We start from the raw sequence: 21,548 nt of genomic DNA, 5'->3' as shown, positions 1-21,548 counted from the left end.
CATCCACTTTACAGCAGCCACGTTACAAAAGAGACGCAGGTGAAAATTTTTACGGACTTTCATTTATGCTAACATATCCATCCAAAATGTCCTTTGAATATGCAATCAGTGTGAAAATTGATATATTTCCTTGCCTATTTTTTCCAAGTCTAAGTCCTAAGTCTGATTTCTGCTTTCGACTTAACACAGCGTGTTTCGGCAGCTCAGCTGCCACATGTTGCTGCTTGCTGTTATATACAGATTATGGGGGACCCACCAGACTGGTGGTGGTGGTTGTTGAAAAGCTCCAGAGACAGAGGCAGGGCCTGTTAAAACTGCTTTTGACTCAGTGCCCTCTGATTGTCTTCAACGATGCACAGTAAGGCTCCTCCCCATTAACTAGTGTAATGTACCTACCATCCCATATTCCCAGTTTCCTGGCTGAGGCAACGGCCACAGGTATCTTTCTTTCTTTTAGATTTGTTTATTCTATGTATATGTATATGAGTACATTGTAGGTGTACAGAGGTTGTGAGCCTTCGTGTGGTTATTGGGAACTGAATTTTAGGACCTCTGCTCACTCCAGTCGGCCCCGCTTGCACTGGCCCAAAGATTTATTTATTATTATAGATAAGTACACTGCAGCTGTCTTCAGACACACCAGAGGAGGGTGTCAGATCTCATTACAGATGGTTGTGAGACACCATGTGGTTACTGGGATTTGAACTTAGGACCTTTGGAAGAGCAGTCGGGTGCTCTTACCCACTGAGCCATCTCACCAGCCCCAACCCCAGGTATCTTGTATCCTCTAGATTGCTGTGTCTGTCCAGGTGTTGCCCACACGCCTTAAACTTACAACATCTAAACCACCAGTTTGTGCGTTCCTGCCTGACCCATCCTTTCTCTCCTTGTGTTCCTGGGACCCCCAAAAGCGCGTTCTCCCATGACAACTGCTGTCTCCAGGTTCTGCTGTTTATACACGGAAGCTCCTCTCAGGTTCACCTGCCACCTCCCCTCGCTCTGCCTTGCTGGTTTACATGTGGATTTGTGTAGCAACCTCCCAGTCAGGCTGCTGGCTTCCACCCTTCAGCCCCAACCATTCCGTTTCCTGGGTTTGCCATTAGCTTCCTGGGATTGTCACCCCTGTCTTTGCCCAAGCGCTTCCCCCAGCTTCTGTCACTCATCTCCAGGATCCTTGACACATGGTCCCCCTTCCCACATCGCTACCTTCACCAAACCTCCCCTTTGGTCTTTGCCTAACCCGTGTCTGCCCTAGGAACTCGTTATCCTAGTAGACTCTGTAGTCTTGGTACCAAGTCCCAGAACCTGTTGGTGGGATTTGCTAGAATTGAATGAAGTCATGAAGTGTAATGTAGATTTAACTTCACACTTTCCCCACCCCACTGCAGCTTCTTTGATTAAAATTCCATTTGCTCCACTCCTGGATGCCTGAAGAGGAACCTGGATTGCTACCATGCTATTAGTGAGGAGACTGGGTCTCATGTGCTCAGTAAAGTGGCTGGTACGTGCTGGGGCGGAGCCTTGACCTACCCAGTGTGATTCTCGGTTCCTCTCACAAAGGTCCCTGGATCCCGAGGTCTCATGCCTGGCTAGTGTAGTTCCTGTGAGAAGCCTGACCCTTCCCATTCTGCCTGAAGCCCAGTCTGAACCCCGATAGCAGGCTAGAGTGGCCCCGCAGCAGGGACAGGGAAAGGCTGGCACGGACTTCTCTTTGTCACTGGTGACTGTCGCACTTAGCCAGCCTTCTCCCTTGTCCTCTCACACACCAGAGTAGGGAAACCAATGCTTATCTTGGACACTGGGTCTTAGTGTGGGCATTCAGGCAGAGGCGGCTTGGAGTGGCCCGAGCTCCAAAGGGATACATGCCAACAGCTGGGACCCAGATGGCTCTGGGATGACTGTACTGCCCTGCCACTCTGCTCCTCCAGGGCACCAGTTTGGAGCTTTACTCCAGAAGGACCTGTGTGGCCTACTCTTCACATTTCTTGGTCAGATTTCGCCAAAGGACCTGTGGGCTCCAGCTCATTGTAGAGGACAGCTCAGAGCTTATTAATCCCTGTTTAATTGATCCCTTTCCCTACTCTCAGATACAGGGGGCAGAGCAGCCCTGAACCCTGGCTTCCTGCCTCACTGAGAGGACAAAGGAAGCGATCTTAGCTTGCCTCTGCCTTCCTCCCCTCTTGTTCCTGGAGCTACACTGTTCCCTCAGGTACTCTTCCTTCTGACTGAACCCCTCTTGTGTCAAGTCAGTCTGGAACTCAAAATTGTAGCTCCCACCTGGCCAGCACTGAGCCCACTCACCTGAATTCAATGAGAGCCATTGGGAGAAGCCATTTGTGATTAACCTGCCATGCAGGGTTTTTTCAGCCCAGAGAGGTGGAAGAAATGACCTACTCACAATGAAAATGACAAGGTATGTTGGGGGTGGGGGTGGGGAGGGGAACCAGTTCCTTTCTGCCTCCTGGGCTCAGGAACCACACCCCGAGGCAGTCTGGGATGGACCACCAGAAACTAGAAGTGAGGCTTACAGGAAAGAATTGATGGCTAGAGCTGGGAAGTCCCTTGGGGCCACAATCATCTACAGGAGTGGGCAAGTGAGCCTAGACTGACCCAGGGAAGGCCTGAGTAGCCATTTGGCCTGCTCTAGAGCTCTTCATCAGGGCTTGTTTCTGGGAGGGGCTTGGTCAGAGAATCGCATCCTCCCCCACGGGGCACTCACACCAGCTGGAGCCAAAACCCTCTGTGCACTGTGACTTGGCTTAACTTCACTCTTCCCCAAGTTCTTTGGCTCCCCAGTAATGTGGGGTGCACATAGCTGTCACCAGGTCTCAGTCACGGAAGATCACGACTCTGAAGCTCACACTGGTAGTACGCTTAAAAGTGGAATCTTTTTGGATAGCCCAGAAGCCAGCTTAGTAGTATGATAGGTATTTTTATGTTAGATAGAGAAATGATTGACAGAGTATCAGAATGTTGTACTTAAGGGGAACTATTCATATTTTTTTTTTTGTGTATATATATATATATATATATGTGTGTGTGTGTGTGTGTATATATACATATATATATACACACAGATATATATATGTATATATGCATACATATGTATGTATGTATATATGATTTACGTATGAAGTGTTCTGTCTGTATGTATACCTGTATGCCAGAAGAGGCATCAGATCCCAGTATTGATGGTTGTGAGCCAACATGTGATTGCTGGAAATTGAATTCAGGACCTCTGGAAGGTCAGACAGTGCTTTTAATCTCTGAACCATCTCTCATGTGTATGTTTAAACATGTGCATGTTTAAAGTGTGTATATTTATATTTCCAAAGTTGGAAATTTTTAATTAAAAAAATTTTTTTTAATTAAAATTTTTATGAGACAGGGTTTCTCTGTATAACCACCCTGGCTGTCCTGGAACTCTCATTTGTAGGCTAGGCTGGTCTCAATCTGCTAGCCTCTGCCTCTGCATGTTGGGATTGAAGGTGTGTGCCGCCATACCCAGCAGAAAAAAAAAAAAAAAAGTAAACTGTGGGTCACGGCCAAACATTTGTGAAAGTCTAAGTAAAGTTTAAATACCAGGAACAAATGTATATTCCAGAGTACAGCCTTCAAATTCATGGTAGCAGCCAGGAGCAGGCTCACTCTTGTAATCCTTAGCACTCGATCAGCTGTGACTACACAAAACCAACCATGCTGGCTGGGCCCTTTCATCTGAAGTGACAGACAATTCGGCCAACTTAAATTCACTGATTTCTGAGTAGCCTTGGCTTCCTCTCCATCACACACTTAAAAGTGAACTTGAGTGGGACCTGGTTTTGTTGTTGTTTTTCCTAACAAAGGAAAACAGAGGTCCCAGTGGCAACACTGGCCAAGGCCATCTAGGCTGCCTAAGCACACAGCCCACAGTGAGCAGAAGGACAAGTGGATGGCTCTCTTGACTGGGGGGGGGGGGCTCCCTGGGATTCACCCCACTCAGGCTAGTTCCCCCAAGCTCCCCTGGCTTTCCAGCTCTGAGACAGCAGCTGGTCCAGGTCCTGTTCTCACAGGGGGTTACTCAGTATCTCCCACAGTGTGCGGTAATCCCATTTTATTAGGTCCTCAGTGTTAGGAGTGTCGATTCTCAAATGCCCATGTCCAACCTCCCCGCTGAGGTTCCGATGGGTTCAAAGGCACCTTAAGGCCCCCGCTGACTGCAGCTCAGCGGCAGCCAGCTCCTTAGGCTACACACGCCCTGGGTTGTCACCTTCACACAAGACACAGCCAGCCAATCCCAGTTAGCACCTGGCTGTGTTCAGCTCAGTCCGGCCAGCTTTGGTCTCATCTGCCCTCACTGTGCCTTTACAGTATCACCACATCTGCTATCTTTCCTCTCTGAAAGGCTAAAGAGCCTCTTCTTCCATGTACATCTCTACTGCATGATTAGCATACAATGCTTGGTCAGTGCTGGTGGAGCCGACTGAGAATGCTCAGGTGAACAAGGAGCAGCTCCAGCCAGACACCTCCTGGAGGCAGGAGTCTGAGATGGAGTAGCTCTGTCCAGACACACCTCCTGGAGGCAGGAGTCTGAGATGGAGTAGCTCCGTCCAGACACACCTCCTGGAGGCAGGAGTCTGAGATGGAGCAGCTCCGTCCAGACACACCTCCTGGAGGCAGGAGTCTGAGATGGAGTAGCTCTGTCCAGACACACCTCCTGGAGGCAGGAGTCTGAGATGGAGTAGCTCTGTCCAGACACACCTCCTGGAGGCAGGAGTCTGAGATGCGGCCTCTCCAGGTGGCCTTGGTGGGAATGGCAGGTGAGGAGGCTCAGAGCTGGGTTTTTCCTTTGAGGGATGTTGATCTGGGGTATGGACAACTCAATGATCCAGCCCTAGGCAGGTGTAATAAAAACGCTGGTCAGCTAACACAGCATCCTTCCCCAGCCCAGGGCTCATCCTTTTCCTCACCTTAGGTACGTCATCACTGGGAGAAAGCCACAGAAGAGGCAAATTTTACAGATTTATTTTTTAAAAACAAAAGAAAAGGTTAAAAAAGTCCTTCATTTCCAACCCTGCCTGGAGGTATGGGGAAGGGGTTATAGCAAGCTGAAAAAGTGCCCGCCCCTCTCGGGCCGGCAGAGCTGACTTCCCAGAGTTGGTAAGGACAGAGGAGGCCCTGGCCCTTCCTGCCTTGGCCCTCCTTAGGTAGCTGGTACACGTTTCACAAGCAAGTGTGGGAGTAGAAAGCCAAGGGCTGCTTCTGCAGTGCCTCCAGCCAGTCTTCAGTTCCACACTCCCTGCCACGGGTGTATGTGCGAAGGGTGGGCAGGCAGGTAAGCCACAGGAGGCGCAGGCTTGGCCACATGGTCCAGCCCTGCAGCTTCCTCGTGTTTGCCAACCAGCTGGACATACTGCAAGCCTGCTGTGAGGTGACTTCCCTAGAAACCTCTTGCTATCTGGAGGGGACCTCTAATCTCCAACTCTTGGGGTCTGCCCTTTCTATTCCCCAGCCTCAGGCTGAGCGGAGTCCAGGACAAAGCACTAAGTGGCTGTTTGCTACAAAAAACCTGGAGATGCCAGTGGGTAGCTCATGGCCTGTCAGCCGGTCCAGGCTCCCAGTCACACAGTCATCCACACAGTTAAGGCGTCTGTGCCAGCAGGCATGGCCAAACTGGGCCCAGCTTCTCTCTCTCCACCTGCAGAGGGTACAGGAGTAGAAACCCCGGTGCCGTGGGAACAGGCTGAAGTGGGAGAAGCTGGAAACGGAAGGTTAACCAGGCCTAGTGGGGTGGGGGGGAAGAGAAGACAAGGGCTTTCAAGACCTCTGTCCAGGCCTGCTGGCTGCCCTTGGAAGTAGCCCAACTCAGGTTGGGGAGCCCTGACCATAAACCCCCTGGAAAATGGGGGACAGAGAAAGGAGAAGAGGGGGGTGCTAGAACGTTGGGACTTTGGAGGAAGCCAGTGCTATCAGTATTTACAAGCGCAAAGCCCCATCTTCTGTGCCACCTACCTCTACCCCTTCCACAGAAATGGCCCCTGAGAGCCACTGAAGAGGTACTCGGACCTCCTCCCAGCTGCACCCCTAGGGAGAGCCCCTTCCCGCCAAGCTGGCCCTTTCCTGGGCTCCTCAGGAATGTCCGTGAGGCTCTGCTCCATCCGGAGGCGGTTGCCTGCATGGGGTTAGAATCCTGGCTGCCTGGTGGTGCAGTGGGCAGGCAGCAGAGACTCTAGGAGTCCTTGAGCATGCTGATGCGTGCGTAGATCTTCAGGGCGGGCCCTAGCTTGATGTTCATGGCGCTCATTAGGTGGTCCTCCTTGAGCAGCAGCAAGGCTTGCCCATCAATCTCCTGCGCACGGAACTCCTCCGCGATCTCCTGGCAGCCTAAGGACCATGGACGAATAGTAGCAGTTAGAGACAAGCCCTGGCTCAGGAAGGCCTCAGGATGCTACCTCAGGGCAGTCCTGCTTTTCTTGTCTCAGCCTGAGAGGCTCACCACTGAGCCAGGGAGTCTTGGACACACCCTTGTTCAGACCTCTCCCTCCACTAACTGTCCTAGAGTTGCTGCAGAGGGCAAGCATGTGGCTGCTGAAACTTCGCAGGGAGAGCAGCGGCTTTGCCTACCCTTTCAGGTAACTTAGGAGCAAACTGACCACCACATCAGAATGCTCCATCCGCCCCCTGTAGGCAGATGTTGGTAGACAGCAGGAGAGGCCTCATGGATGCTAGCCTTAGCCACAGTGCTGTCGTCCTGGCTGGCATTTCAGTCTCAGTGAGACTTCTATGGGACCTTAACAGGAGCCACAGCAAACGCTGACCCACACAGCTCTGAGAAAATGAATGGGTCATTACTACTTAAAGCTAAGTTTTGAAATGATCTATGTCATAGAAATATATCAATAATACAGATTTTGTACCTTACAGAGAGGTAGAACATTAAAAAAATTTGAATTTGTAAGGATAGCGTTGTACTGGCCAGCAGCAGCTAGGATAGGCAGAGCAACAATAATTGCCTAAGGTCATTTAGGGTCCTGAGTCTTGTAGTGCAGGAGGACACTGTTGGAGAGAGAAGAGTTGCTGGTGGGTGGAAGGGCTGGGATTCCACTGCATCCTGCCAGGAAGCCGCAGGTGTGGCAGCATGGGGCTGGGAACCAAAGTGTAAAGTTCCCAGTGAGCTGAGTGGCAAAGACATTTTCAGGCAGAAGGCTGAGGGTGCTGTCTGGCTTCTTGTTGGAGAAAGGAGGAAGGGAAAAGGAAAGAGAGTGAGCGCTTCTGTACTCCATGACCAGTATTTGCTGGCTCAGGAAGCCCTGGGCCCTTCAGATGGCCAATAGGTCTGGGGATTAGAAAACAGTTTCCAGTGTGGTGGTGCACGCCTTTAAACTCAGCTCTTGGGGGGCAGAGGGGCAGAGGCAGGCGGATCTCTGTGAGTCTGAGGCCAGCTTGGTCTACAGAGAGAGTTCCACAACAGTCAGGCGTTTACATAGTGAGACCCTGCCTCAAAAAACCAACCAACCAACCAACCAACCAACCAACCAACCAACCAACAACAAAAAGAAAAACCCTAAAGCAAGCTGTTTCTAGGCTAGGATGAGGCCGCCTGTGAAGCTGACTGGTGTAAGTTACATGTTTCCTTTAAGCCTCTGCTGTGGTGGCTCTCGCCTGTAATGCAAACACTGGGAGACAGGGAGGAGGCTGTGAGCAATTCAAGCCTAGCCTGAGCTACATAAGAAATCTTGTCTTAAACAAAACTCCAGCCTTCTGAAGACCCTGGAGGAGAGAGCTCTCCATGGTGTTCCTAGGCCGGCCTCGTAGATTCTGAGCAGTTGAAGACGCCCAAGCATCCTAAGAGCTGCAGAACAAGCCCAACATTATAGAAAGACTTATCTGAAAGAGAATTTGGGGTGTATTTTTTGTTTGAGGGAGTGAACCCCCAACAAGACTCAGAGACTATAACGATCTTAGGAAAATTAAGAAATATTTCCAGGTGGGACTGAAAAGCTCAGAGGTAACACAAAATAAAAGCAGGAATTATAATAAGCACTGTAATTTAAGTAGCACTGAACACTCAGGCTGCCTTTCACAGAAATGGCAGGTTACTCTGAGGACACTCAGGCTGCCCTTCACAGAAATGGCAGGTTACTCTGAGGGGGGACCAAGCACAGGTGGTAAGAACAGCTCCAGGCTTTGACTCCTCAGAAGGAAATGGCAAAAAGGGCTGCCCAGGGCTGGTGTGGGTCGGAGCTGCTTCCATGTTCCCTTTCTCCCCTTAGTTACCTATTAGATACGGGGGTGTGGTGGGCAGGAGACAACCTGCGTTAGTTCTCAGATCTCTAGAGTGGGGAACCACACCTGTGCAACAGGGCCAGAGATCTTCCTGCCTAGACCTGACTCAAGGAAATGCCTCCTGAAGGGTATTTTCTTAATCAGTGACTGATGGTGGGTGGGGTTACTCCTGGGCTAGTGATCCTGGGTTCTGTAAGAAATCTAGCAGAGCGAGCCACGAGGAGCAAGCCAGTGAACAGCACCCCTTCATGGCTCTGCATCAGCTCCTGTGTTCAGGTTCCTGCCCTGCTGGAGATCCTGGGCTGACTCTGCAGTGACGGATTATATGTGGACTGTGAGTCTAATGAACCTTTCCTCCCATCTTGCTTTTGGTCGTGGTGTTTCAGCACAGCAATAGAAACCCTAACTAAGACAGCCTGGGGGCTCCCCCAAAGGACAGAGCTTATTTGTGTGACCAATGAGACACTGTAGAAACAGCAGAATGTGATTTCTGAGGCTAGGCCCAAGAGGGCATGATGGCCTTTTCTGGCTGCTCTCTAGTTATGGGGAAACCCTGCTGTCATGCTTGCTACACAAGGCTCATACAGAGGCCTCCTGCCAACAGTCAGGCCCTTCCTGCAAGCCATGTATGAGAGGACCCTATGACCCCAGAAGCCTCCAGGTTGTCTCAGCCTTGGCTGACACAAAGTTGCCCTGTTATAAGGGACCCTGAGGCAGGGTTGCAGGGGCTTCCTAGTCTTCACCAGAAGTACCTGGCCTGTGACAAGTGTGGGGTCCAGTGATGGACAACAGACACACTGGGCTACGTGAGAGTGCTACAACTAGACCCAGTCCTGTCTGACCTCCAAGTCTGTGCTCCTAACCTCTATACCACACTCTACCCTGGCACAGGCTCGTGGCCACCAGTGCTGCTGACCTGGCAGTGGATGCATGAGGCTGGCAAAAAGCTGAGAAGTTTCAGGGTTCCCCTGGAAGAATCTGAAATACTTGATCATTTGCCTTTCCACATGTGAGTTGTGACAGCAGCCTCGGCACTATCTGCCCCCCATCCCAAGGGCTATGCACAGCGCGCCCTGAGCCAAGCATGCTTGTCCTTGCCCTTGCTCAACTGCTCCCTCAGGCAGTCTCCCGACCTGCCAAAGCCCTCTTCAGTTCTGTCCTCAGGGTGTGCTGTGCTAGAACACATGCTTTCACATGCAGGAGCCTTCTGGCCCTCACTGTTGCACCCTGGGTCCTGCTCCTCCTGGAGGGAGGCGAGGTGCCCCACTCCCTCTCCGTTAGCCCATCAGGGAAAGACTTTCCAAGGAGCTTACCTGGCAGAGAGCGGATGAACTCATAGACATCCTCTACATTCCATTTTGTGGGCTCGCTCGGCAGGAAGTGGTGTCCCACGCCCACAAGGTCCCTCATGTGCATGTCAGGGAGATCCAGGTCCCTCTGGCCTTGGCGCCGTCGCGAGGTGGACGAGCTGGCTGAGATGGGTGACAAGGGCTCCTCATAGCTGGAGTTATCTGAGCACCGGCTGGAGTCCTCCTGGCTGTGCGCCAGCTGCAAGGCGGCAGTAACTGAAAGGGGTACAGTGCCTGAGGGCTGCGAGCAGAGAGAGACACGGCTTCAGGACGGCAGCACAGACCGCTCCGGCGTCAAGAGGGGCAGAGACAGGCCCAGCTCCCTCTTCTTCACTCTTTCTGGAGGGGCAGCTTCTGCGTTTCTTGCTCAGAACCCTCAGTCCCTCAGCACTGCCACATACTCTGTTCCATGCGTGCCACAGAGGTCTGTTCTCCATGTGGTGTCCCACGTGACTTGGACTAGCAAGAGGGACTCCTTGGCGTGTGTATATTCTGAACTGCAGCTTTTAGCAGATTCTTAACAAGGTGCAAGACAAAGTTATTACCACCCACTGACAGCAAGACAGACAGAGGATGAAGGCCGCCATGCTAGGGTGTGAGTCTCTTTAGGACCATGTCTTTGGATCATTAATGCCTAACAGAGTTCCTGGCATGGACACTGGGAAAATATTTAATAGCTGAATACCCATGGCTCTGACAGAGACCTGCAGTCTTCACAGGGGCAGAGAGGTAGTGGGGAACAAAGGGGCTGCTGCCATGTCTCCAGCCCGACAGGGAGGGGACAGCCTGTCTGACAGGGCCAGCAGGGTGAGACCCAAGAAGTAAGAATGGCTAGCAACCCCAAGAGGGGGTAGTTCTAGGAAAAGACTACCGGAAAGGGTAAGGTCTATGTCCTCAGGCCCCGGGAGGCTGGGTATGAGACCTGTCAGAGGGGAGAGCAGAGTGCTGAGAGGAGCAGCCGCTGAACCCAGGAGCACCTGTGGGAATAGGCTGTGTGGCTCCTTACCTGCTTCTTGGTGTCCTTGGTGAGTGTGGGCAGACTGGCCTTGCTGGCCCGTCGGCGGTTGTGGGTTGTGGTCCCTGCCTTCTGCAGCTTGCTTCGGTCTGAGTGAAAAAGTCCCACTCGTTTGGTGCATCCCACATTATACCTGTCAGACAGGAGCAATCGAGTCAGAGCAGGGGCCGTGGGTGGCACAAACAGCCACTGTCTGGGAAAATCCCAGTCTGTCTACAGGTGCAAATCCTGACTCCAGGACACTGAGACTCTGGGCAGGCACTTGAGCTCTGAGCCCTTCTTGGGAGGCAGGGTGTGGTAACAGTTGCCTTCTAAAACTGGTCTCATGAAGACATGAAGGACTGCCCGTGACATGCTTAACTCCTCAGAGCATGGGTGCTTGTGGCTACCACACATTACGATGCTAGGAAACTCCTCTTTACTGTCCTGCTGGAGTTTGGCCTGATAAAGCTTGACCAAGGGGCTCTGGCTCCATCAGCACAGCCTGGGCAACGTGGCTGAAGACGGACTCCGGCGCATCACACACAACACCCCTGCATGAAACCTCAAGGGTTCTTTTCGGGCTCTGGGCTTTCAAGGTAGAGCTGCTCCTACAAAGAGCACAGGGCACGCGTGAGCCTGAAGCCCTCATCAGCTGGCTCGCCTGCGTTGTGCACAAGCGCTCCTTCATGCCTTAGTTTTCCAGCCCAGATAGAGGGCACAATTACAGACAATGCTGACAGCAGTCATGGCTGCTAACAGAGACGCTGAGACACTCCTCTGACCAGTACCAAGTCTCTCCGTCTAGCTGTCTGCCAGCCTGTTCCTTGTTTTGGGTTGAGACAAAGTCTCCTCAGGTAGCCCCTACTGTACAGTGGATTCTAACTTCATTCTTGAATCAGTCCTGCATCAGGATTTCAAGTTCTGGGATTACAGCTCTACAGCACCATGCCCACCCTTGGAGTAGCTTCTCAATAGACACAGAGGGTTTTTATCATCATCAATTTTCCAGGCTGGATAAAAGCTTGCCACGGCTCTGGGCTATGCTATCTCTGTGGATGGCTTCGCTAAGGGCGTGGCAGCCCTTGGGGCACAGCTAGTGGGCGGCTTTCTGTGCTTGGACAGCAGTGCTTTCTCTCACAGCACTCACTCCCTTCTCCTGGTTTCCTGGGCCTCGTGCACTCGCCCGGTGCACTGAATACAGTGCCTTAACCAGGCAGGCCAGGGAACGGAGGATGGATGAGCTGTACCTACAGCATCCAAGCTTTGATGACTATGGAAGAAGGACACAAGGTACAACCCCAGGGACAGGACAGGGGCAGGGCACGGCAGCAGGGCTCAGACACTCACCTCTTTGCACAAGCCATGGAACAGAAGCGCTTGGAACGCTTGAACTTGTAGGCAAAGTCCACCCGTCCACAGAGCTCACACTTGAGTTTGAGGGGAGTGCCCTCCTCTTTGGATTCTGTAAAGTATGGAAATGACTGAGTGTGGGTGAAATTGTGACAGGCTCTAGACCAGCACAGGTGCTCCCTATCCTGCCCCTTCATGTCTCTGGGGTGTGGCACCCAGAGGCATCCACTCAAAAGATGACAGGCTTTGCCTCTGCCTTTGCAAGGCTAGGTCTCCCACTGGAGCTGCACAGCGTGTTTCGTGATGGATCCTGCACACTGAGCCAGGGCACAGCAGACATGGGCAGGGTCAGCATCCCTCTCCATGACCATGAAAGAAGCAGAAGGCTCACACGACCTAATGTAGTTCTTGCCTGCCCATGACCTTCGAGTCATCCCACCTCAGAGTCAGGCTCTTGAGCCAGCAATGGGGTTGGGGCACCCCTGACTGGTGCTACCTTACTCTCATTCTAGAACTTGGCAACGGCCACTACAGGAAATGAATCGGAAGCCATGCGGTTGCCGGAGAGGCAGAGAACGAAGGCTCTTATTTTTCCTGTCCCTGTTCTACAGGGACAGAGGTTGAAGGGTGCTGGTGAAATGCTCAGTGGGAAAAGCTGTTACTTAGTCCTGGTCAGGGTTCTTCCAGATACTGAGAAAGGAGTAGTGTAAGGTCTGTCCTTCCGCCTATACCAGGAGACCTGTGCCCCTGAACGTGACTGTAGCTCGTACCTTGCAGGTAGGGCTCCTCCATCTCTGAGTCGGTGGTGGTGGTGTGGTCCTGCTGTGGAGGCTTCTCAGGCAAGAACCCCTGTGCATACTTCTTTTTGAGATTCCCTACCAGCAGGGACGAGCGTCCCACCTAGAGGACAGGTGACAAGAAGGCCCCAATGGTTAGAATCTAGACTCCCTGTAATGCAGCCTCATTATATTACAGGTACAAAGTAACCAGGCAGATATCAGCCCCACCCCTCCAAGCCACCTGCATGCCACCATCCAAGGATGCTCCACTCAAGGCTCTGTTCTACTGTTTGGTTCCCAAAGCAAGAAACAGTGGGCACAGAGTACAGCGACAGCTCAAGAGGTCAGAGGTAGTCTCTGCCCAGGTGTGCGCAAGGGGAGATATCACATTTCCCTCACCACTCCCCGACTAGGTGCCAGGTCCTATACTTAGAGGACACCAGGAGGGCAGGGCTATGTGTGAGAGTAATCATAAGAGACTCAGCACCCTGTTTTGATTTCACACTGTTTTATATACCTGACCACAGTCAAGCCAGAGGCTCAGGCAGCCACATGGGAGAGCAGGACACACTGACCCCAGCCACAGAGGACATGCCCTGTGGCCAGCAACCCCCAAGGGCAGCTTTGCCTCTCTTTGGCCCTTGCTTTGTTTGGGTAACTGGTGGCCAGCTCACAGAGTAGCAGTATGGCTCCAGTATGGTGTGAGCTGCAGTTCTACCTGCCTTCACGCTGCAGTCTCAGGGGTTTCCAGTGTTTCTCCACAGGTAGGAGGAGAACCGAATGGAGTAGAGAGGGGGCAGGGTCCAGAGCTAGCTCCTTATACAGTAAGCTGCTCCCAGGAGATCTGCCATTGGATCAACTTTCAGAAAGAGAGGCCACAAATGTGTCTGTTGGTGGTTCACCGAGACTTGTCCACTGCAGGCAGGAATCCCACTCAGTCTTGTGGCGACTTATAAAACCTCCCATGGATCCAAAGCATGAGCAACAGGCAGATGGTCCCCAGGAGGGTGGGGGTTCCAATCCACACAACCCTCCTGAAAGGGCCCTGTGTGAAGGCCCCTTCAGCTCACTCACTGCCTTTTCAAGGTCTGCTCCCAGAAAGCACATCTCAGATCGTACTCCCATGCCACCATTTTGATTTCTAACATGTCAGAACTCTGTACTAACAAGTTCCTTTTGCTAACTGGCCAAAGTTTTGCTGTTCATGTTTTGGCATTGAAAACTCTATAAAGTCTAATTTTCCAAAGCCCACTGTTTTTCTTCAAATATCCCCAGGGGAACTAAGTCCCTCTAATTTAAGGGGTCTCAGGTCACCAGTCAGGAGTACAGCTGAACCTGTGTGCATAAACTTGTAACCAAGGGGTCTTGTCTTATCAATTAGCCTTGATCACCAAGTCATTTCAGACCTAGAGAGAAATTATTCTAACATCTGGAGATAGGGGAATTAGCAAGGGAAGAACAAACTGTTCACATTTTCAGAAATTTTACATGGAATTGTAAAAATATTCTAGTACACATCCAAAATATACTTTAAAAAAAAAAGAGGGGAAAAGAAGTAGTCCGTACCGGGAAAGGCTCCGCCCCCTCCTGGATCACAAACCCTTCGATAACATGCGTCAGGATTTGGGGTTTCACAATGGCCTGTGGTGGTTTATTCTCACCATTCTGGGGGGCAGTGCCGGCGATGCTGGAGGCAGAGTTTCCGTTCCCTGAGGTCATGCCGGGGCTGCTGAGGTCGGTCAGTGCATGAACAATGCCCTGCCCTGTCTCTGTGAGACAGAGAGAGAGAGAGAGAGAGAGAGAGAGTGAGAGAGAGAGAGAGAGAGAGAGAGTTAATCAGAACAGAGGCCAACTTGAAGATGGACAACCAGCACTCACAGTGCACACCCAAGCCACGGTGCCAACCAGGCAGTCCCCACCCCCCACAGCCTACTTGCAAGTGTTACAGTGCTAACGGTTGCACTGCCCAGTATGAATACTATCAGTTTTACAATAATTTGGCTTTGCACCCAGTAGCATTTCTTAAATATTCTTTTCAAGACAGATCTAACCAGGTGGAAGAGGCCAGAATTCTGCCCCTGAGGAGGTAAAATTTCAGTCAGTACTGGGTTAGTTTACAGAGAATTCCAAATAGTGACCAAGATATTTAAAGCCAAACCAAGAAGCTCCACTAACCCTAGGCTCATGGTATCAGAGAGCAGCTTGGCGGAGAGAGGTTAAAGGAAGCTTCTCTGAGATTCCTTGGAGGGTCAGACTTTAACAGCGCTGTGAAATGGACGCCCAGGGAAGCGGGAGGTGGAGACCCCAGCAGGCGCCTCCTCAGGCGCCACCACACTGACTTACAGGGTTGTTTTGTTTCTCCCATGCTGAAGCTGTTGGCACTGCCGCCACTTTGCTCTGCTGACTCCTGCTTTTACTCAGACCTCTTGCTCAGAACGCAGTGTACACTCCACCCAGCCCTCCGCAAACTATACTCCCTCCATCTCTCGGTGGACAGCCTTCCTAACCTCTCCTTCAGAAAACTCAACACAATGCTCTGGAGAGTGGGATGGGACCTTTCCCATGCCCATCAAGACTAGCCTCCTCCCCTTCTGCCAGCATCTCCCAGTGATGTGTCACACCCTCTCCCCAGTCCCTTTCCCAAGGCTGTTTTCTGTCACCACCAAGTGTTCAGTGAGCTGAGGAACCTTTAACCTGGAACTTCCTAAAAGAGAGAGGTGGAAAAGCTGTTTCTTTACTGCAATAAGCCTATTAATATTAAGCATAAACCAGTGGTATATGACAAAGTTAAAACAATATTAAAATAATAAAAGTAATTGCAGTAACTGTTGTTACTTTGGTAATTTTTGTACAACACTTTCTAAGAAGATGTTATTTCATTATAAGAACCCAAAATATTCCCAGGAAATGGAAAATCATGCACACAAGGAAATAAAAACATAAGCACTTTAGTAACGATTTCTAGCTGGGCTCCAGCAGACCTCTGACCTCTGCCTCCCTTTCTTACAGCGCTCCTGATTGAGAACACCGGGACCAACCTTTCCATCTGACCAAGTACAGGCTATGCAAACACTGCCTTTGGTGCCTGTTCCTACAGATGCCAGTGAGGAACAGCTGAGCAGAAGGCGCCCAGGAGAGGTGGCTGGTGAGGGGCTCAGTGGGTGTCAGTGTCTTCCAGCCTTCTGACCTGAGTCTGACGCTTAGATCCTATTGTGGAGAGAGAACACAAACCCTCAAAGTTGTCCTCTGACCTCCACACCAGAACTTTAATGTGTTTGTACTTGTGCGTGCGCGCGCACACAAATAATTTTTTAAAATCTTAAATTGTGTTTGACTCAAAGCCACATCAGCAAGTTTAAAAATATCCTTTCAGTGTTTGTGTTAATGTGAAATAAATTTTATCAGGCTTAGCTTTGCTGTAGAAAACCAGAGACAGTTCCATTTTTCTTTTTTCTTTCTTTTTTTGCTTTGGATTTTTGAGATAAAGTTTTCATATCCAGCCCTGGCTGTCCTTGAACTCACTGTACAGACCAGGCTGGCCTCAAACTCACAGAGATTCTCCTGCCTCTACCTCCTGAGTGCTGGGATTAAAGGTGTGGGCCACAACACCCAGTTGGAAATTCTCTTGTCTAGAATTATTCTTTTTAATCAGTTAAAGTGTTTAGAAATGGGGAAAAACCCCACAAAATTTTATGATGTAATAAATCTCCAACCCCAATAAGCCCGTGTAAAGAACACACAGCTCAGCTATAATATTTATCATCTGCACGCCTGGACTGGGCAGATCGACCACTACTCTACTCTTTTGCCCAGCTATGGGATCCCTGCTACTTGTAGCTCCTCCAGGCCATGTGGTTCTGCTCCATCTTCCTCCCATCTCCTCTTCCTGTGTCTTCTTCTGTCTCCTTGTCTCCCCCCCTCCTTCCTCTCTCTCCTCTCTAAAACCTCCAGCCCCACCTTTCCCTTCCCCTGCCCAAACACAGGCTCTTGCCTTTATTTGCCCTGTTAAAAAGGGGAGAAGGTTCACAGAAAACCACCTGAGTATGTGATCTACTCCTCGTTGGGGCAGCCCCTCTTGAGGAAGTAGAATTAGCATCAAATACAAACAGCATCATGGCAACCTACAACATTTCCCCCTTATTGCCCAATTAAAAGGCTCTTTTCTCTCAGATATAAATTGAACACATCTCTTACTTACAATTATGTAATTTATAAAGTATGATACACCTAACACCCAGTCCATCAATTTTGTCTATTAGATAAAGCACTCTACCATCTATCCTAACTTAAAAGGCTTACAATTCTCACCTGACTTATGTATTGGTTTTACCTTGTATACCACCTGGAAACCATCCTCTCAAGTCTTTATCATCTCTTTTAATGCTAAACAGCTTGAGTTGGCTATGAGACTACAACCAGTTTTCAACCTTGTCAGAAATCTGAGAATGACTTAAATATTACCTGAAAATATAGGAAGCACAAAAACATAGCTTTCAAAACGTAACTGATTTGTAGAGACATCTGACTACCTCAATCCTCAAAATGCTGGAGCATCAGTCTTCAGCCTTCTGGACCAGGATCATCTGACAGAATTCTGAAGGACTGCTTACCCTGTCTTGGCAGAGCCATAGTCAGAGCTATTCTGCATAGTGTGTCCTTTTCTTGGAGAGTACTTTTGTCTGTAGATGAACTGAGGCAATTCTTGCCTAATGGCTGTCTTGCTACAACTGGAGCAACTCCACTGATGCTCAAGAAAGGGGTGCTGTCTGGAGCAGACAGTGTCTCTAGTCAAGTGATCTTTAATAATGAAATGACCTGAGGCTGGTGAGGTGGCTCAGCGGGTAAGAACACTAACTGTTCTTCCAAAGGTCCTGATTTCAAATCCCAGCAACCACATGGTGGCTCACAACCACCCATAATGAGATCTGACACCCTCTCCAGGTGTGTCTGAAGTCAACTACAATGTACTTATGTATAATAATAAATAAATCTTTGGGCAGGAGCTAGCAAAGACTGAGGGAGCAGGGCTGACAGGAGTGAGCAGCGGGCCTAAAAATTCAATTCCTAACAACCACATGAAGGCTCACAACCATCTGTACAGCTACAGTATACTCACATACATAAAATAAATAAATAAATAAATCTTTAAAAAGAAATAATGAGGGCTGGAGAGATGGCTCAGTGGTTAAGAGCACCAACTGCTCTTCTGAAGGTCCTGAGTTCAGTTCCCAGCAACCACCTGGTGGCTCACAACCATCTGTAATGAGATCTGATGCCCTCTTCTGGTGTGTTTGAAGACAGCTACAGTGTACTTAGATATGATAACAAATAAATCTTAAAAAAAAAAGAAAGAATAAAATGACCTAAATGTCATCTTCTGTGGACTTCTGCTACCTTTGAAGACTATCTATGCAAAGCTTTTCTGAACTGTTAAACCTTGACTACTCTCAGCCATTTCTAATTGAAATATCTTGAAAAGAGAACCATGAATTTGCTATCTGGCCCTTAACTCGTATTGTTTAATCATCTAAAGACAGTGTGTAAGAGCAGTTATTGAAGGACTGGGTCTAATCTTTGTATTCTTCTGTTTGTTTTGTTTTGGTTTATTTGTTTGTTTGTTTGTTTTTTTTGAGACAGGGTTTCTCTGTGTAGCCCTGGCTGTCCTGGAACTCACTTTGTAGTCCAGGCTGGTCTCAAACTCAGAAGTCCTCCTGCCTCTGCCTCCACCTCCCAAGTGCTGGGGTCAAAGGGGTGTGCCACCACTGCCCAGCTTGGTATGAATTTCTTATATTGATACAAAAATTGAAACTAATATTGTTACTCTTAGACAGGCATTGTGCCTATGCAACACATTTAAGAATACAAAGATTAAACCGGGCAATGGTGGCACACGCCTTTAATTCCAGCACTCAGGAGGCAGAGGCAGGCGGATTTCTGAGTTTGAGGCCTGCCTGGTCTACAGAGTGAGTTTCAGGACAGCCAGGACTACACAGAGAAACCCTGCCTCGAGAAAAAAAAAAAAAAAAGAAATTCATACTAATGAAAACCTTAAATCTGTATCAAAATAAATCCTGTATCAATGTAAGAAATTATAACTTTAACTTTGCATCAGTTATAAAGATTTCTACCAATGTAAGAATTTACAATGTAGAAATAGCTAGGATGGAGCTAATAACACAAGCAATCAAACTAAATTTCTCTTTTAAATTTTAAAGTCTGTGTTTATTCACAGACTTTATGTTTTTACTTGCTTTTATGTTCTAATATTTTAAATATACAAAGAAATATAGATTTTATTTAAAATGATGGACAAATGTTGTTCAAATATAAGAGCTGAACGATACATTTAATGATGGCTGTTTCCTCCAAATTACAGCTCAGTGGGACAGCCTGTGTGGATTTGAACACCCTATGGACCACAAAAAGCACAAGACCAGCTCCAGTCTCTACCAACACTCAGACAACACGCTCTACAGTGCTCCCTGTCCAGTGACTTTTAGCCATTTGTCTGCCTGACGCTTCTAGCAACAGAAGAACTAACTCTGAGCAGTCTACTGCTACCTTCGGGAGTACAAGTTCTTCATAATGAGCACAAATCTGCCTTTGTTAATTTCTGCGCAGTAACCCTGGCTATGTTCCTTAAGACCAGAGACAGAATCTACTAACGCTGTCTATACTGAGCAAACACAGGCTTAGTCAGGGTCTGGGGACTGTTTCCATCAGTGGTGAATTATGCCCCGCCCTGGCCCTCTCAGCCTGTTCCATGGGTTACCTTAACACGACAATCAATTGTGTATCTCAGAGGGCTCACTCATAAGCTATTTTTGGTTCATCATTTGTCTCCCTATCTAGAGAAGAAGGTCTCACCTAGTTGCTCAGGCCAGCCTTAAACTTGAGCCCCTCCTGTTTTGCCCTGCTGGCCTCCTGCCAGCCTCCCAGTGCTTGGATCACAGTGCGCCCCGCTGCACCTGGTTACTGTTTGCTTCTGAACAGCCACTTTGGGGCCTGCGAGCACAGGCTGAGGAAGAGAGTGCTTTCCAAGTGCTGGTGTTCATTATGGGATGAAACTGGAAGGAATGTGCTCTCCTTGCCACCCTGCCCACCCACCGTCACTGAGTCACTGACACTCGGCCCAAGCTGCTCCGGCTACTCTTCTGTGGGCTCTTTCTAGCCCTGTTCCAAGCCCTTTCTTACTGTCTTAGAGTCGTACCTGTTGCTAGACCCCGTGAAACAGAGGAGGCCAGGCTTGCAGGCAGTCATCTGCTGAAGTTACACTTCAGTGCTCACAGATGGGAAGCAGGGGCTCTCAAATCTCCAGGCTCGCTCTTTCTTTCTTTCCCTTTCTTTCTTTCTTTCTTTCTTTCTTTCTTTCTTTCTTTCTTTCTTTCTTTCTTTCTTTCTTTCTTTCTTTCATTTCTTTAGGTCTCATAGCAAGAAGATAAACTCCTTCATGCTGACACCAGAAGTTCTAGTGTCCATCATAATCCTGGGACAGATTACAGGAGGCAGAACCCGGGGGCAGAGAAGGGTGTGCGTTCTGTGAACAGTAAGGTTCACAGCTGTGTGGCTTTGCCGTCAGGAAGGCCTATGGCGCATCACCTGCTCTAGTAACAAAGAGTTTGGGCTATTTCTGGAATGACCCAACAGTCTCACCCCCTGCCATGCTCAGCACACTGAGATTCATTTAATCTGCTTCCCACTTTCCCAGACTGCTTTGCAGCCTGTTGGGAGGGGTGGGGGTGGGGGGAGCCGCTTTGACCGGGAAACTTGCAGAAACCCGCCCTGCTGGCCTGAGGCAAAGAAAAGAGACAAAGGAACCCTGTCTTTGGAATTCAGTTCTTCAGTGGCTCTACCAATGCCCTGGGCTGAAGGCTCTGCCAGGGGGATTCCCACAGGTCTCAGATGCCTTCCTACAGTGAGCACCTCAACAGAATGGTGGGCACTCCTCTAGCTCCAGGGGCTGGAGGGGGAAATGGTAGGCCAAGCCGCACCGGGAAGAGGCAGGTTGGAACTGCTATTAAGTTGACCACACTGGACTACTAGTATGTGCCAGTCTTAGCATATGATCAGCAACTAGGCTGATCTCATTCACAGGCTCCAGCAGAAACAGCTTTCACAAGAAACAAACAGGAAAGTCTTCTATGCTACTGTTCTGAACCCATTCTCTTGAGACTGGTCACTTCTGCTAACAAAAACAGGGGCTGTGTGACCCAGTTACCTCCCCCCCCCCAGGAGACTAACCCAATGTCCAATATACGATACATGCTCAAGGCCTGTTAAACTGCAATGAATTCTAATATAAAATAATAAATACGAATAAAGTCAGTGCTCATCGCCATAAAGAATATAGGTCTCTTTGGTACTACAAAGAGATCTGTCATAGGTGATATTCAAAAACTACTCTCTGAAGCTGTGACAGTGAGTGGCTTAGTTAATGTCTATTATAGAAGTGGCATTTCTGCAGACCTGCTTATGACAGCTACTATTCTTTAGTCCACTCGCCATCTCACTGTAGAGGATTTCCTCAGCACAGGAGAGTGAGAGCACCAACTCAGATCCAGACCCTTGTCAAGGCAGGGTGACCTCTAGATGCAGAGGCAGGAAGGCACCTACAAGGACTCACCAGCCAGCTGGAGAGAGTTCAGGCTGGTCCAAGCCTTCAAGAGTCTGACGGGTTCAGAACCAGGTTCTCCCTATCTACAGACGACACATACAGACACATAAACTATGTTATACCAGAATGCTGAGGGGTTTTCCCCACGTGTGTATGTAAGGGTAGAAGTCTAAGGTTGACAACAGATGTCTTGG

At 49.5% G+C, this 21,548-nt stretch overlaps 1 protein-coding gene across 11 annotated transcripts in view; it reads right to left on the bottom strand.

Annotated features, from left to right (window-relative positions):
* Positions 1 to 4,981: 4,981 nt before the first annotated feature.
* Phc2 (polyhomeotic 2) overlaps positions 4,982 to 21,548 on the bottom strand; it is a 98,227-nt gene continuing 81,660 nt past the window's right edge. For 4 of the 11 annotated variants that reach the window (XM_006503234.2, XM_017320320.1, XM_006503236.1 and 1 more), the window contains 6 exons: positions 14,307 to 14,509; positions 12,732 to 12,861; positions 11,959 to 12,073; positions 10,621 to 10,762; positions 9,579 to 9,855; positions 4,988 to 6,363 (listed from right to left, as the gene is read on the bottom strand). In XM_006503234.2, coding sequence (XP_006503297.1) covers positions 6,209 to 6,363; positions 9,579 to 9,855; positions 10,621 to 10,762; positions 11,959 to 12,073; positions 12,732 to 12,861; positions 14,307 to 14,509 — 1,022 coding nt within the window. In that variant the 3' untranslated portion in view covers positions 4,988 to 6,208. The other 7 variants (NM_001195130.1, NM_018774.4, NM_001195083.1 and 4 more) reach the window with 5 other exon arrangements.

Source organism: Mus musculus, chromosome 4 (assembly GCF_000001635.26).
Source record: "Mus musculus strain C57BL/6J chromosome 4, GRCm38.p6 C57BL/6J".
In the NCBI taxonomy this organism is placed as follows: domain Eukaryota; kingdom Metazoa; phylum Chordata; class Mammalia; order Rodentia; family Muridae; genus Mus; species Mus musculus.
The sequence above is the reverse complement of the archived record's forward strand: the minus strand, read 5'-3'. Positions and strand labels throughout refer to the sequence as shown.